The 16,908-nt window shown below is 38.7% G+C and overlaps 1 protein-coding gene across 1 annotated transcript in view; it reads left to right on the forward strand.

Annotated features, from left to right (window-relative positions):
- Positions 1 to 16,505, forward strand: part of COL11A1 (collagen type XI alpha 1 chain) — a 235,035-nt gene extending 218,530 nt beyond the window's left edge. Inside the window, exons 58-67 of the mRNA XM_007055218.4 lie at positions 4,340 to 4,393; positions 5,413 to 5,520; positions 6,171 to 6,224; positions 6,329 to 6,364; positions 6,488 to 6,541; positions 7,486 to 7,735; positions 10,261 to 10,373; positions 11,646 to 11,714; positions 12,405 to 12,638; positions 14,757 to 16,505. Coding sequence (XP_007055280.2) covers positions 4,340 to 4,393; positions 5,413 to 5,520; positions 6,171 to 6,224; positions 6,329 to 6,364; positions 6,488 to 6,541; positions 7,486 to 7,735; positions 10,261 to 10,373; positions 11,646 to 11,714; positions 12,405 to 12,638; positions 14,757 to 14,903 — 1,119 coding nt within the window. The 3' untranslated portion in view covers positions 14,904 to 16,505. The remainder of the gene's footprint in view (positions 1 to 4,339; positions 4,394 to 5,412; positions 5,521 to 6,170; positions 6,225 to 6,328; positions 6,365 to 6,487; positions 6,542 to 7,485; positions 7,736 to 10,260; positions 10,374 to 11,645; positions 11,715 to 12,404; positions 12,639 to 14,756) is intronic.
- Positions 16,506 to 16,908: the final 403 nt, after the last annotated feature.

Consider the following 16,908-nt stretch of genomic DNA (forward strand, 5'->3'; position numbering starts at 1 on the left):
ATTTTAAATGCCCAATTTCAATCAGAAGCAAAGTATATTAATGAGTTATATACCATTGATAATAAGAATTCAAGATTGCCTGTTGATTAGCTAGCTCTAGTAAATCATCAGATTTACATAGCAGCATATTAAACTTTGGTTCACATCTGAAATAAAGTTCAGAGACAGCAGTTGCTGAGTTTAGGTTGCATTCCCCATGGACTGCGGTTGTGAGAAGCATGCCAAAGTAGATATGCTGCAGAGTACAACATGCTGCAGGTGAAAATGTTTGATTCTATATTCCAGAAGCTAAAAAACATATCAGACCTGTTTTCCTTTTCCCTTTTTGTTCATGAATTATGTATTTGCCTACTCTTTTGCATCAACTGATATCCTGAAGTAGAAATGGAAAAGGTACACACTGAATAAAAATTTGTACATGAAGAGTTGTGGCACTTCTGAATCTGTGCCACACTGAAAGTGTCACTTATGACTGCCATCCATATCAAAACTTCTCATATGCCCCCTGGCAGCAGGAGACTGGTAGCGATGAGATACTGGATCATTTTAGCACCTCCTCTCCCCAGTGTACACATGTCTAGTGTGAGATTAATGGCTCTGAGAAATTAATGCCTCTCCTACACGTGCATATGCCCTGTGTCACTTGGATTTTCACTTTATTCTGTACAAATTAAACAAAATCAGAATTTTGTTTTGCTCCTCATACGAATAGCAAGAGATTTATCAAGTTTGTAAGCGAAGAGTTCTTCCAGACATAGAGATCCTGTCTCATCTTTCCAGCTTTTTAAAAAATAAACACATTTGTTGTAACTATGAGAAGATTAATATCTTAATAGACTTCCCTTATGTCCTTGTTAAAGTTAACAGAAAAACTCTCAAGGAGGCAGAAGGGGAAAGGAAAATTATGTGAGTATCCGATCATGAAGTTTATTCCAAATTCTTCCATCGGTTATGAGGAGAGCTCACAAGATCAACCTTTGGTTGTGTCAGATCTGGAATAAGTAAGGGGTTCACAGTGCTCCAAACCCTGTGTATCTCTGGGGCATCTGTAGAATCTCAGTGATATTGGTGTGGATCCCCAGGCCTTCTGGCTTCCTGCAATTTTATCCTGCCTGCCAGTCAGCACAACACCAGTGGAGCCCTTTGGCGGATTTCTCCTAGCACCATCTAACACTGGATCCTCTAAAAAAGCCAGGGTGGTGTACTCTATAATGCGGAGTTCTGCTGAGCCTTGGACTGTAAAAACTTCTGAGTGGCTGTCCCATGGAGCTGAGAGATCCCTGTCTCTTCCCTGTTTTTTCCCCTTGACAGAACTCTAGCTCTGGAGCTCTGAACCTCCCCCTTTCTCATGTTTTGGCTAGGTGCAGGGCCATACAGAAATCTAGAAGCCAAGGTCAGGTCTTTCTTAGGCCACAAGAGAAAATGAGCACTTAGCCCTCATTGGAAGACGTTACAAAATCACCAATTTGATGTGATTTACAACCTCTTCTCCAAAATAACCCAGACCTGGAAGAGCAGAAAGAAGTGCATTGGCTGAACAACATGAGGAAGCTTGCATATTAGGCCAAATTCTGCCCTGATTTATTCTCTCACTACCTCCTTCAGTGCAATCTCCGTTAAATCAGGACAAAATGTGGCCCTCTATATCTGGCTCAAGCAAACGCACATTTGGGAGTTCTAAACTCACTCACAAATGAAAATTAGGGAAGACTGTTTTGTACCCATAGCAGAGGATGTGAAGTCAGAAGCTCTTCACGCAGTGGAAATGGCAGCTTCTGGATTTTCCATTTTGTTCTCTTGGAAATGTGTTTTCCAACTCCTGTGGCGTCCTCTAGCTCCCCACTTCCACTTTTACTTTCCTGTCTTCAAATCTCACATCATGGTACCCTGCTTTTCATCTCAGGAATGCTGGGAATGACTCCTGCCAGTGTCAATTTGTGGACATTTCAGGTGGTCCATTACTAAAATAGATATTGAGCACCACATACTTCTGTGGATTCTGTCTAGCCTCTTTTAAAACTAATTCAGATAACAGTAAGTTTAACTACCAGCTAATGAAATGATGTCCATTAACACCGCTTAATCTCTTGTGTTATTGTGTGTGTTTGTCGTTTCTGATGTTCTGGGCTATGGATAAGTAGCTGTCTCCTAGGTAGATTTTCTAAGCTCCCATACGTCTACATTTTGTTAAAAAAACAGCAAATAAAAAAGTTGTTTCAAAATGCACCACAGGAGCGTCTTCTATAATCATGATACTGTAGAGATCGATTTAAGACTATAGAACCTTATTAGATTAAGATTTTTAAATTGTCAATAAAAGTTTAACAGTCTTGCTCTAGAGAGATATATTTACATTGATGCCAAAAGAAATTGCATTTCAGTTTGTGTCAACATTAAACACATAGTGTTAATGCTGTCACTGTGATGTTATTTTTTTAAAAGCTCCCATTTTTAAGTCCTCATTTTAATTGCATTTATTTACAAGGTTAGTGTGAGCCATAGTTTCACAGAGTCACAGGGGTGAGTGATTCAGAAAAACTATGGCTCTGGCAATAGAGTATTTTATAATATCATTGTCATCATACATAGACTTTCCCCAAAAAAGCTCTTTAAAAGATGCATACTGTAGGGGTACCAAAACAAGTTTGGTAAATTCAGACTGATGCCATTTGAAAGGCAGTTCCCTTCTAAATATCTGAGAAATTAGTGTTTTGAGAACATTTCATCCAGTCCAATTCTTATGGGATATTCCTTAAGCCATTGTTGAATCTATGCACACTGCTGTCATGATGGCTGAATCTGGCAGCATGGGCAAAATTTACAGTAGAGCTGACAATCTCCATGTACAGGTTCATAAAACATGAGTAGTGGTTCTGGTTAGCTTATGTATGCTTGTAATTTAACAATACATCTCCTTACACAGTGCCAAGTAAGGACCCTATCCTGCAAATCTTAGGCAAGTAGTGCCATGGACTTCCATTGGATTACTTATATGAAGAATGACCACTCACATGACCAAATTTGAAGAGTCAGGCCCTACGTTTCCCCACTGGTGTCCCGTGGTGCATGAATTCTAACTGGATAATATAGTGCTTCACACTTTTGTACAGCTTTTGTTTTTGAAGCACCCTGTCGAGAGCTGACAGAAGCAGCATTAGCATTGCTTCCCCAGGACCAATTACGGACCAAAATTGGGGCAAAGAGTTTTTCTGATTCTCTTTTAGAAAGCACCTTCTACAGCCGTGGTGCTGTATAAATGATTGGTGGGATTGTTTTAAGAGAAAAAAATATTTATTGTAGGTACTTATATGGCCCCCATCACTGTAGTGTCTAAGTGCCTCCTAGTCTTTAATGTATTATCCTCATAGCACCCGTGAGGTAGGGAAGGGCTATAATCTCCATTCGACACTTGGGGAACTGGGGCATGGAGAAACTAAGGCCCATTTTTAAAGGTATTTTGACATTGTTCTGCTTGCATTGCAAGGCCTAAGGGTCAAAAGTCTGAAGGTATTGCGGTGTCTAACTCCCATTGAAATCATTGGCACTTAGGTGCCTAAATACCTTTACAAACTTGGCCCTAAATGACTTACACAGCCAAGTCTCATTTTCAGAAGTGGCAGTGCGGAGCAAAGCAAGGCTGAAGTACCTTTAAAAAGCTGGGTCTAAGCAATTTGCCCAAGGTCACACAAGAAGTCTGTGACAGAGCAGGGAATTAAACCCTGAGCTCCCTACTCCCAAGATAATACCCTAACCCTGGACTGAAATATGGAGTGGCTCTCAAACCAATAACAAAATAGGGGGAAATTAATATAAGACACCTGCTTAACAATCTGCAAGACATTACTGATCCTTACTACCAACTTAAGTGGTCTCTTTACCACTGTGTTATAACAGGATAGAGACAATAAAGAACAAGCGTTACTGGAGAAGTAATGAAAAGCATGTAAAGTGCCTACAAGCAAAAGTAATAAGATCAACAAAACATAGATTAGAAAATCTGATTAACTATCACATGCTTCATTGGGTATTTCCAGTGCCACGTGGAGACTTTTAATTGACCTTTAAAGAGCTCTTTCATCATAAATTTCCAGTCACACAGGCCGTCACTTCCACTTTCTAGTCTTGTCAAAATCAGCTATTCTATTCAGAAATGTTTCTTTTATGCATACACTTAAAGATTATCTTGTGCCTTAAGTTGTACACACAGCCCGTCATCAGCCACTGAATGCCACCATACCTGAACTTACAGTACTTTTATTATTTCAAGTAACTAGTGTGAGTACATCATGCCATGCCATTTAAAACTTGTGTTTAACATTATTTCCTTTGACCTATTTAGGGTCCACCTGGCTTGCCTGGACTGAAGGGGGATCCCGGTTCCAAGGGTGAGAAGGTAGGCTGACATTTCTCGCTTTGTGTCTTCAGTTTTCGAAAGGCTCCGTTAATTGCATCATCAGTCTAAAAGCCAAGTGTTGGCTGAGTGCATAAGACAAAAAAAAAAGTATTTCTGTTGTATAAAAGATGCCATAGTGACATGAAAGGTCCATGGCACCCATCAATCAACTCTCCACTGCCATAATAAATAATAATAATAATTAATAATAAATAATGAAATGGTAGGCCACATCTGCCCATCCTAGCAGCATTCAGAGAGAAAGGAACAGTCATTGCCTGGAAGGTAAATTTAATGACCCTGGCTTTTCTCTGTTATTAAGAGCCCACAGAAATCCATAGGGGAAAAGCATATAGTTTCACAGATGGGAATAAGACACATTAGCTTTTATAGAGAGAGAGAGCCAAAAAATATAAATATAGAACAATTGTTGTATTTGTCTTTACTGTGAAGTAATAGCAGAAATGACTTTAAAGATATAGGATGGGCTTGTCAAAGGATCCTAAGGGAAATAGGCACCGGAATCCCATTGAGCTATCAGGGCACGGGGAACTGTAGGTAGAAAGGGAAATTGTTTGGAATGAAGCCCATTCTATTGTGAGTTATATTTTATTTACATACTTGGATCAGGTATTTAAAAATGTATATTGCATATTGAGGTGGTTTACAACTCACAAATGTGTTTGGAGCATTTAAATACTGACAAGGGTGAGACTTGATACTGATAGGTATTGTTATTGGCTTCAGTAAGTAGCTACTATGTAGCACTCACAGATTTATTTTTCATGGAATACATAAACTCTACAGGTAATCTCTGAGCATAAATGTCAGCAAATGCATGTACCTGCAGAATAATTGTGTGCCTACTGTTTTTAGAATTTTTAGGATTTCTCTGTAAATACCTTCAGTGATGACTTTTCAATACCCTAAGCTATCAATATATATTTCTCATTTAATTTACATTATTCATAGTTATATACATTGACCTTCAATCTTACTTTTCTCTGACTCTTTTCTAGGGACATCCCGGTCTGATTGGTCTGATTGGACCTCCAGGAGAACAGGGTGAAAAGGGTGACAGGGGTCTTCCAGGTCCACAAGGGGCTCTCGGAGCCAAGGGCGATACAGTTAGTAAAACATACTTTTGTTTCCATTTCAGTTCTGTACAAGCCTGTTCTCTCTGCCAAGTCAAGAAGAAGAAATTTTGAATTCTAAACCCTTTGCACAGATCTTGTATATGAGTAGCATTTAAATTGCAGCAGCACCTAGTATACCCATGAAGAATTAAGGTCCCATTGTGTTAGGTGCTGTACAAACATGTCACAAAGCTAAAGAGCTCAGAATCTAGCTTACAGACAAGGCTCAGTAGATGGATGAAACAAACAAATCGGTGGAGGACATGGTCACAACAATTTGCTCAACATTTTCAATTACACTAGCTGTGCTCACAATGGAGCTCATCATCTGCCTAGCTTTTATCAACGGGCAGTGTTCTGTGTGCATGATGTCAAAAGCGAGCCTTAAGGAGAATTTGGCAGTGGATGAGGTAGTGGCTTTATGAACTTTGGAGGGTGAGAAGTACAAAAACAGAACTCAAATTGGCATGTCATGTTGTTAATCATAAAACAGGGTCTAGATCATTAAGCCGACTCAATCCCTGCGTAGAACTACTCTGTAGGTGTACTTAACTAATCATCTTATTGTCCCTGTCACTGTTGCTCAGTATAGCAGAAACAACGGAGCTAGAATAATGTAGTTTCTGCTCATTCTTCTTTAGGGCATTCCCGGTCCCGCTGGTCCACTCGGCCCTCCTGGCCCTCCTGGTTTACCTGTAAGTAATTATATCCAAAGTGTCTTGCCAAATATTGTTCAGTTCAAAATATTCTCATCTTAGCTTAAGTACAACTCAGTATAACTGTGTCCGTTGTCCCTTAGGGTCCTCAAGGTCCAAAGGGTTCCAAAGGATCCACTGTAAGTAACTCCTCTCCAGACTTGTTCTGTATTTTCCCTTGGGGTTGGTGGTTTTCTTAAAAAAATTAGGCTGTTTTGTTTTTCCAAGATTGCTAACATAGTGTTTCTTTCACTGATTTGCAGGGTCCTGGTGGTCAAAAGGGCGATGGTGGTTTACCTGGCCCCCCAGGTCCTCCCGTAAGTAAAATCACTTATTTGACAATGCATTCAGTTAATGGTCCAAATGATCCTGTTTTGTAACACTGGCAGGTCGGACTTTGGAAAACTGCAGAAAAGGAAAATATTAGAGATGGTTGGAAATGTTCCAAACCGAATGCTTTTCTGTTGGAAAATTCCAGTCCATAAATGCAAAAAATTTCATGGAAACGTGATGTCTCTGATGAAAATTCATTCTGAAACAAAAATTTGGAGAAAAAAAAAAAAAAGGGAAAAACTTTTCCTTTTTCAGAACATAACATTCTGATTTTCCATTTTTTGATTTTATAAAATATAAAATTAAAAAAAAAGTCAAAAGCAAAATGAAATATTTTGATTTTCTTGAAATGAAACATTTTCCTCAATCTGAAATGCAATTGATGGAGGAATTTTGGTTCTCTGGAAATTTCAATATTTTTGGTTTCATTCCGGAGTATAAGCATACCAAGAGACTGTCTGTCTCAGGTTGTTTCCCAGGTGCATTAGGCAAGCAACCCCAGAACTGCCCCCCTTTTGGGGGGCAACTTAGCCTTCTCCAAGTGGCTGGCCAGCTCTGCTAGGCAGCATGGTGGTGGACACTGGGGGTGGAGCCCGGGCCTGCCTCTTACATGCCCCCTTTGGGGCATTGCAGGCCCTCTGGGAAACAGGAATATTGCAGTCCCTACATTTTGCTGAGCACATGGACTGTGATTTTGCTCCATGTGGCATTCCCCCTGCTCTGCTCCCATATAAGGGCCAGGCAGAATCTCTCGCTCTTTCTCTGTAATCAAGCCTTGACCAAACGAAAGGAAATCCGAGAAAAATAAAATAAAAAAAGAAGACAGACCATTCAAATCACCTCCAGCCAGGATTTCCATTTATCAATCTATTTATGCATCTGGAAAATAAAATTAAAAGGCAACCAAAGTATGTAATGTACTTTTCAGGGTCCTCCCGGGGAAGTTATCCAGCCTTTGCCAATCCAGTCACCCAAAAAGACAAGAAGATCTTCGGATTACATGCTGGCTGATGCAGCTGATAACATCCTGGATTATTCTGATGGCATGGAGGAAATATTTGGTTCACTCAATTCTCTAAAGCAAGATATTGAGCATATGAAGTATCCAATGGGCACTCAGAACAACCCAGCCCGAACTTGCAAAGATCTACAACTCTGCCACCCAGACTTCCCAGATGGTATGTTAATATTACATGACAAAAGCAAATGGGCTGAGGTTATGATTTACTAAGATATATTGTCAGTTCATTAATTCCAGTTATATGGTTAATATAGTCTTTCAAGAAAAGCTAAGAAAATGTTCGTTAAATCCATTATTGGAGGCAAAAAAAGCCATTTATAAACATGGTGAATTTAATTTCAACTACAGAAATTCTGTGTCTGTAAAGCAAGAGTTCATTACATATGCAATACAGTCAGTCTGGTTTTAGATGTACAGATTTTACAAATTGCTTTACAAAAAAAAAAGCATATTAACAAGGAGAGAAATAAAAGTTTAAATGTTTATTTAGAAAAGGAGGCTTTGCATTTTACAAAACCACCTTTTTCCAAAGAACAAAGGGTGAAGTCCTTGTGCCATTGGGGTCAATGGGAGCTTAGCCACAATGATGCTAAGATTTCACCCAAAAGATATAACTATTTTAAAACTGGGGGTGGGTGGCTGGATGCAGATTTGTTTTAGGTGCTACATATATTAGTCCAGAATTTTAAAAAATGATCAGAGAGTTGTACGAGACATTCCTGAATTCTGCTCACAATACATTCCTTCATAATTCTTTCATCCTACAAACATATTAAGCAAAAAAGACTGAGGTTTATGTGAAATGTATGGACATATTCAAGATTATGGCAATAAATCTGGCATTAAAGTTTAATAAAATGCAGAGTCATAAATTAGGCAGTGTTTCAGAGAAATAGCTTTGTTTATTTTTTAATTTTTTTAACTGAGCTTACTCTCTGGTAAGCTTTAAATGAAAGCCAACTTTCACACAGCTCTCCTGCTTTTATATTTCTTCTATTGTAATGAATATTTCTCCCTGTTCAAAGTAATTTTTTCACATTTTAAAATGAGAGCAAAAATACATCTTGACAATTTAATACTACTTATTGTTTTCACTCTAGACAGATAAAAACAGATGGTTGCCTTGAGGAACAGTTAAGTAGTGAATGTGCTGTATGAAAAGTACATATATTACAATTCAGTACCTCCATTATAATGACTATCTTTCATAGAAAATCTCTGACTTGTTCACTTACCAGTATTTATCTGTTATGGGGAGCTTTTAATATGAGTGAGGGTTTAATTTGGTTAAAATAAAAGTGAAAACATTCATTTCTTTACAAAGCTCTTGGGAGTAGGAAGCTAGCTGTCAGGACTGCCTATTTTAAATAAAGAGCGTCTGAACAAAGAAGACTTAAAAAGAACCTGTATCTATTACCACAGATATCACACATATATCCTTATGTTCCATACTGTACATTCAGGAGACAGTATTACTGCAAGGATTGGTAATGCACACCGTTCAGAAACCTGCACTTTTGCTCGCACGTGGGCGAGGAGGGTAGTGACTGAAAACCATTGCTATTTGCTGTTCTGCCAGTAGTGTGCAGTTAGCTGGTGGTGTTAATCCACATCACCGAAAACACCATTATAATTAGAATGATTGTTAGCAGTCACCTTAGAGACTGACATTTGAATGGTTTTGGGACTGACTATAGCACTCACCCTCAGCCCTTGTCTACACTAGTATTTTTAGGACCCATAATTCCCAACAGTGCATATCCACCAGTTGTAAGAAGGGTGGAAGTTGTAGAGCAGAAAAGGCTCAGAGCAGTTCAGATGTCTTTGCCATTATGTTGTCTAGCCAGCCATCAGTTATGGTGCTTTTACTATCTGGAAACATCTGAGCCTCGTCTACACTGCAGCTTCAGGGTTAGGCAGCATAGTGGTAAAATACCGGAACCCGAGGCTTACCAGTGCTGCCAGTGCAGATGCATAATTCAGGAGTTAGAAGCAGGGGCAATGGCTCTAGTCCCAGCATGCACCACCCAGCAGAGGTGCAGAAATAAGCTGAACTCCAGAGAGGTGCTTAGCAGCGGGCACCCTGCTTCTGTATACCTACGATTTCTGACATGCACCCTCCTACGACTATGCAGCTCCACACCACCCTGAACACAGGGCTGTGCCTAAACATCACAATCCAGCCCAGGGTTTGAACTGCTCCTTTATGATGTAGCCTTAACATTTCTTCTGCTTGTTTTTCTTTCAACATTCTGAAATATCAGGTTGTGACTTTCTTTAACTGAAGGATCTGGATGTTGAAGTCACAAGAGGCTGACATATACAACATGCTTTCTCCATTCACCTGGGGTCTCTCTGAGAGCTCTGCCTCAGATTTCAGCCTTCTGCGGTGCCATTCACCAGTTCTGCAAATGATTTACTAAAGTCCTTCAGCAAACAAAGGGAGTCATAGCCTGAAATAAAATACAAGCTAAACCAAAATAAAAAAACAACTGAGGCTGGTTTTGTCTTTCGTAAAGGAGCAATAAAGACAATAACAAAAAATTGTTTTTGCTTCCCACTCTTTAAGATAAAAGAACTATAGCTTTACAGCTAAAACTTTTTGAGGAGCATTATATCGCAGTAAAATATGACTTCCAAATCAATTGTTATCTTAAGTAAATCCTCTCTTGTTTGTTTTAGGTGAATATTGGATTGATCCTAATCAGGGCTGCTCTGGAGACTCCTTCAAAGTGTACTGTAATTTCACAGCGGGTGGCGAAACTTGCATCTACCCAGATAAGAAATCTGAAGGAGTAAGTACCAATCTGTGTTTTGGGTTGACTGTTGACAGTTCCTGCCATGGTGTTGCAATATTGAACTAAATAGTAAAATTATACTGTCATGTTTTCATTTATCTATTTTTCTTACAGGCTAATTATTACGTTTAATTTGCATAAACATGAGTAAGGCTGCGAGTCTGTTACGGAGGTCACGGATTCAGGGATTTTCCGGGACCTCCGGGACTTCTGCAGCTGGCAGTTGCGACTGACCCCAGGGCCAGCAGCGGCAGCAGCAGTCCCAGGCTGCCCCCTCACCCCGAGCACCAGTGGGTGCCTAGGAGCCTTCCCCTCTCAGAGCACCAGCAGACACCCCAGAGTCGCCCCTCCGGAGCAGCAGCTGCACCCCTGGAACCCCAACCCCCCCCCAGAACACCCAAGACTTAGTGAGGGATATATAGTACAAGTCATGGACAGGGCCATGAATTTTTGTTTATTGCCCGTGACCTGTCCAGGACTTTTACTAAAAATATCCATGACTAAATCTTAGCCTTAAACATGCGTAAGGCAATGAAATGATACACAGAGTTAACAAATAGCCACTTTTTACCCCCTTTTTCTCAGATGTACATTTTTACTCACCTGCTTGCTAGCTAAATGTCTCCTACAGCCCAGGACGTGACCCAGCTAGTTACCCATTACTAATGAACACACAAAGTTCAATCTGAGACCTAAACAATAAACTCTAGTGTCTGATTTTCTACTGTCTTACCCCTACTGGTATCATTTATACCTGTACAAAGTAGCTGAAAAACACTACTATTATGAACTTGTAGTGTTTCACACCCATAAGTATAAATGGTTGCCTAATGTGCAACCAGTGAAGAAGGTGGCTTTCTAAAAGCCTGTGTAGACAAGGGATATGAATCAATGTAGTCATACCAGTGCAAATCCTAATTAATCCAAACGGGTGCAGTTTACCCCAATAACTTATCTGAATTGATCTGAGGTGTCTCTGCTACATGCTCTGTACAGCTTATGAACAGAAATTATTCTGTCATCTTTAATTCAGTTCAGTTGGTCTAAAGCAATTAATTTGTAGATATTTTATCTCTGTCTAAACAAAGTATCCAGTTTTAGGGAATTAAATAAATCAAATGTAGCTGTGTCTCTGCATAGTTCCGAAGACCACTTAAAATAGGTTGATATCCCAGAAGGAAGATTTATTTTGCAGTTTTTGATGTGAAAATGCATTCTTTTTTCTAACACACGTTGTAAATACTCACATTCTCTGCTCCTTTACAACAGGTAAGAATTTCATCATGGCCAAAGGAGAATCCAGGAGCCTGGTTTAGTGAATTTAAGAGAGGCAAATTGGTAAGTAGTCATCTCAACATATAGTGATTAACAAACCAGGCAGGTACTATCACCAAGTAATCTTGACTATATAATACAAAAAGAAATTTGTGCAGCCTCAACCTTTGCCCCCTTAAACATAAGAGCAGTAAAGTGGCCTCTTTCACATAGGACAGCAGGAGCCTGCCCTGTTCTTTCCCATTTATCATGCTTCAAATGTAGCAAAAATGCCAGTGGTTAACTGCAGAGCGGACTGATGTATTCTGGCAGCTCTTGCACCACCACTAACCCTCTGCAAAACAGCTTGAGTGCAGATCCCCATACTCCATTCCAGGTACACTAAAGATAGGCTGCAGCATCATTTATGCATACTCAGTAAAAGACACATAGTTACGATTAACTGAACCTATGTCCCAGAAGAATTTGCTATTACAAGCTCACAGAGTATTCTGGAGATGATTCTCTGCGTCTTGCAATAGGATGCAGCTAAATGTATAGTTGTTTGTCATAATCCCTGCTATAAAATGAAAACCTGTTTACTGATTCATAGCTTGATTGTGCTTTAAAATCTAACAATGACAATATAGTATGTATCAGCTGATTTTCACATTAAAGTCAGTTAATGGGATTCTGTGTCAACTGTAATTTTCCACTTTTGCACTTAAGAGACGGAAACAACCAAATATTCATATGCCTACTTATATTTTCCAGCTTTCCTATGTGGATGTTGAAGGCAATTCCATTAATATGGTTCAAATGACATTCCTTAAACTACTGAGTGCCTCTGCCAGACAAAATTTCACTTACAACTGTCATCAGTCAGTAGCTTGGCATGATGTGTCATCTGACAGCTATGACAAAGCACTGAGGTTCTTAGGATCAAATGATGAAGAGATGTCTTATGACAATAATCCTTACATCAAAGCTCTTCATGATGGTTGTGCAGTAAGTATAGGCTCAAAATATTCTTTTCTACTATAATATAACTGGTGAGTTTAGTAGTCAAACTAGTTCATTCTTATGCTGGCTTCCTTCTGAGAAAGGCTCTGAAGATTTTGTTTTTAATACTCTGCCATTTTAGTAGATTTTAACTACAATGAATTAGTCACTTCTTTAAATTTCATATGAAGAACAATATCAACCATAAATTAAGCAATAGCAAAGCAAAGTTTGGCTTGAATGGTTGCTGTTAGTGCCAATGTGCTGAAATTAGATATTTTGCTATTGTAAATGTTAGGTAAAGGAAAAGCAGCAGAAAATAAGTATTGTGAAAGGAGGCATTGCACTGTTAGTATATATTAACTCTCTGAAATCAGTTAATGCACGGGGAAGATACATAGTGAAAACACCAAAAATGTGCATTGGATAGCTGTCCTTCATAGATACACAGTGGATCCAAAGCTTGTGAACAAATTGCATAGTTTGACATGTGTGCATTGCTTATCTAAAAGAAGAGCAGAAATCAACACTAGGTAAAGTCCAGGAATTATATCCTTCCCACTCTTCTCCCAGCTTCCCTAGTGCCACTAGGAATATTCCATGCACGCACCAGATATCTGATCAGCTCTCCAACAAGGTATTGGGGCCATTCAGGTTTATCAGTTGTTAGCTTCTTGCTTCAGAAGCCATGTCTCAATGCTGAATATTTTGCCATTTGTTGTCTAGATAGCTACATATCTATGCATTTATACCTAACTAATCGTGTTTTTGTGATATCTAAGAATCCTCTCTAAAATTCATTTTAGACAATTATTGAATCCTCTCTAAAATTCATGAGAGACAATTATTGAGAAGGTTGTGATAAATAGCTTGGGGCAATACCTGGAGTCCTTGGGTTTCCTATTTTTTTTCCATTTGTTGTGACCAGACCAGGTTGTGATACAAAGACATTGCTAGTGTAGTTGGTCAGTGATCTCTTCTTAGCAATGGATGTAGATCACTTTCACTGTGGATTCCTTTACCTCTATCACCAGGTTTTGATGCAATTTGCCAGGGGTGTTGTTCACACAGGTGTGAAATCTGGCAGAGTTAGACAGAATAGTGCTCGATTGGCTGTGTTCTTTTCTTCTTTACATGAATAGTAGTGTTTTGTTTATCTGCCAGAAGCCTTCTCATGATGGAGTACCATAGGGTTCTATTCTATGACTGCTTCTTTTCAACATGTACCTCTCTTCCTAGTTATTTTAGTATTTTCTTTATATCTTCTGCTATTGTGGCCTCTATATGTGGAACTCTTGGGAGAGGTAGTGAAATGGTTTCGGGGTGCAGTGCCATTAATAAGCTGATAACACTAGATTCTAGATCCCTTTTTTATCATAGCCTGCTGTGACATTCTCTCAGCTTTCTCAGTGTCTCTCTGAGATTAGGGATTGGATGAGGGCATAAAATGACAGAAGATCATTCCAGATGATAGCAAGAGGTTGCTTTGGCTGGGTAAAATACCAGAGGAAATGGTGGAGCTGATATCTGCCGCCACGATTAACAGGGTTTGACTACTTTTAAAAAAAATAAACAAAGGTGCACCATCTAGCAGTCATGTCAGAATCCTGGATATTTTGAATTTCCAAGTAGCTGCTGTAGCACTTTGAAATGAGGTTACACACCTTCTCATTGGAAGTGTATATTGTCTCAGTTATCTCCAGATTGGATTACTGGCCTCTTCATGAGGATAAAATCCCCACAACCCCTGACAACATGATTCACCAGCTAGTACAGTGTAAACTCAGAATTCTCGAGGGAACTTTAAACCTCTTATGGATTTTTCCAGTGAGGGGGCCTGTTTTAGCCCGTAGGTTTTTGTGATGTGTAATCACTTTCTCTTTTCCAAAAACACTGGTTTCACATTTGCATTTTTAGAAGATAAAAATACTAATTTTAAAAAAGAAAACAATTCAAGAAAAAAACAGCTTATTAGAAACATCTGGCATACTGTTCAGAACATGGGGGGGGAGTTATTTATAATAACAATCTATATTGTAAAGTTAACTTGTGAAAGATCTATAACACTGCAGCTTTTATATATAGTCATTTTTTATTTTGTTTTGCTCTTTTTTTTTTTTACAGTCAAGAAAAGGCTATGCAAAGACTGTGATCGAAATCAGTACACCTAAAATAGACCAAGTGCCTATTGTTGATGTGATGATTAATGACTTTGGTGATCAGAACCAGAAGTTTGGATTTGAAGTTGGTCCCGTCTGTTTCCTCGGTTAAGTTTTGGGCAAAGAGCAGATCGGCAAACAAGTTGTGCCGAGGTGCCATCAACCCACTTCATGCCACATGCAAGTTTTGATTAAGGATGGCATAGAAAAAATGTCTTGCTGGGTACGTATGTCTTATCTAGGAAATATCCATTGCCCTTGTAGGACCAGAATCACATGACTTAAACTTATTTGGCAAATCATGGGGGACATAAGAGGCTGTGGCAGTGACACACAACATAGCGCTAGCTTTATGAATACTCCCTTTGGATTCCTTGGTGCTGTAAAACATGAATGTCATGGTGCTCCTTCTATTTCAACAAAGAGGTGCTAAGGAGGTGTGTTTAATAAATTGTAATTATTCTATGTACAGTACTATGCTGTTATTTCTGTGTCCATTTCCAAAACTTGCATGTGTCTCTGAATTGCATCTGGCTCTTATTTTATAATTGCAAAACATTGTTGTCAATACTGTGTATGTATTATGAAAAATAAAGTTGTAATTTCCAGTGAATCCAATTTAATTTTTCCGATTAATAATAAAGTCCCTTTGTATATATTGATGTTGAAAAGCTCTGTTATTTGAAGTCGCCAACAAAGCTTCAGGTGGCAAAACTGGAAAATCTTTGGCAAGGAACTCAAAACAACACTTTGCTGATATTACTTTGTGAGAATGAATTTCAAGAATGTGAGAATGAATTTCAAGAATGAACGCACCCACTGAGGTGCTGTATTCCATGGTGCTATTACCTCAGACTTTTTATTTTCCTTTTCAGATTCCAGGATTTCTTAAGATACCTGTATATACCTAAAATAAGCAAGTTTATATTTTTGGGTGGGGAAAATGTGTATGAAAACGGGGGGGAAAGTATGTGCAGAGATCTGTTTAAGTCTATGTGAAGTAACTGGTAGTCCTAGTTATGCTTTTTTTATCTCATCTGAATTTGTTTTCATTGTGCTTCTTTAAACCATATAAATATTAAAACTTGATTCAAAACAACTATTTATGGATTTGTGCAGTGTTTACATAGTTTTTATGTGAGCAGCGATGAATATTTGCTTCTGAACTGGATACTAAGATCCACGTGATAGCCCATATATTATTTGCCCATCCCATCAATATGAATTCTCTATTATTTCAACTTAAGGCCAGGAACACAATATGTCTAGGTCATGTGATTCTACCTAGTTGCGAAGCAACATATGAGGGGACTGCTACCTACAGAGCTTGTTTTCTGACCCAAACTGTTACAATTTGCAATCCAAATCTCACAAAAAGGTTGGTTTGGCCTTCCATCTAAACAATTTTTTTTTCAGGTAGTTGGAAGTAGAAATAACATTTTAACTTTAAAACACAAATCCTTTTGTAATTATTTTTCATAATATATGTAAGACTTGAAAATAAATGTTTGTTACTATTTCTTATATAAATTGTTAAATTAATTGGTACCAGATTCCACTGCCTCATTTCCAACTGGTATTTTATACATGTAAAAGTGAGATTTTAAAAGTCAACCTTTTGCTGTTCAGAATTTCTTTTATTTTTGAACCAAAGTTTGTAACTGTCACCTCAAAGAGGGAAAATATGAATTTTATTAATAAAATCAAGTCTTGACTACCTGGACTGGTCACTCTGTTTCTTCAAACCACAAGAAATATTACATCAGTTTCAGTAGTGTAATGGCATTCTGCTTCCAGACCATCCAGAACGAAAAAAAAATCTTATTATATACACAGGCAAGCACTACAAATGCATCATGGGCAGAGGAGTTAATATCGAAGACCCCAATCCTGCCATCGAGAGCTTGTATACAGCCCTGTTAAAGTCAACGGGGCTTTGTGTAGTCACAGCAGTCTGCCTGTGTGCTACTAACTGCAAAATTGTGGTCTCAACTTCTTTTCACAGCCTTTATCCATCTTTTATGGCCCCCATAGCCATCTGAGCACCTCACAATCTTCACTGTATTTATCCCCACAGAGAGGGAAGTGCTGTTATCCCCATTTTACAGATGGAGAGC

The sequence above is a fragment of the Chelonia mydas genome, chromosome 8 (assembly GCF_015237465.2).
Source record: "Chelonia mydas isolate rCheMyd1 chromosome 8, rCheMyd1.pri.v2, whole genome shotgun sequence".
NCBI classification, from domain to species: domain Eukaryota; kingdom Metazoa; phylum Chordata; order Testudines; family Cheloniidae; genus Chelonia; species Chelonia mydas.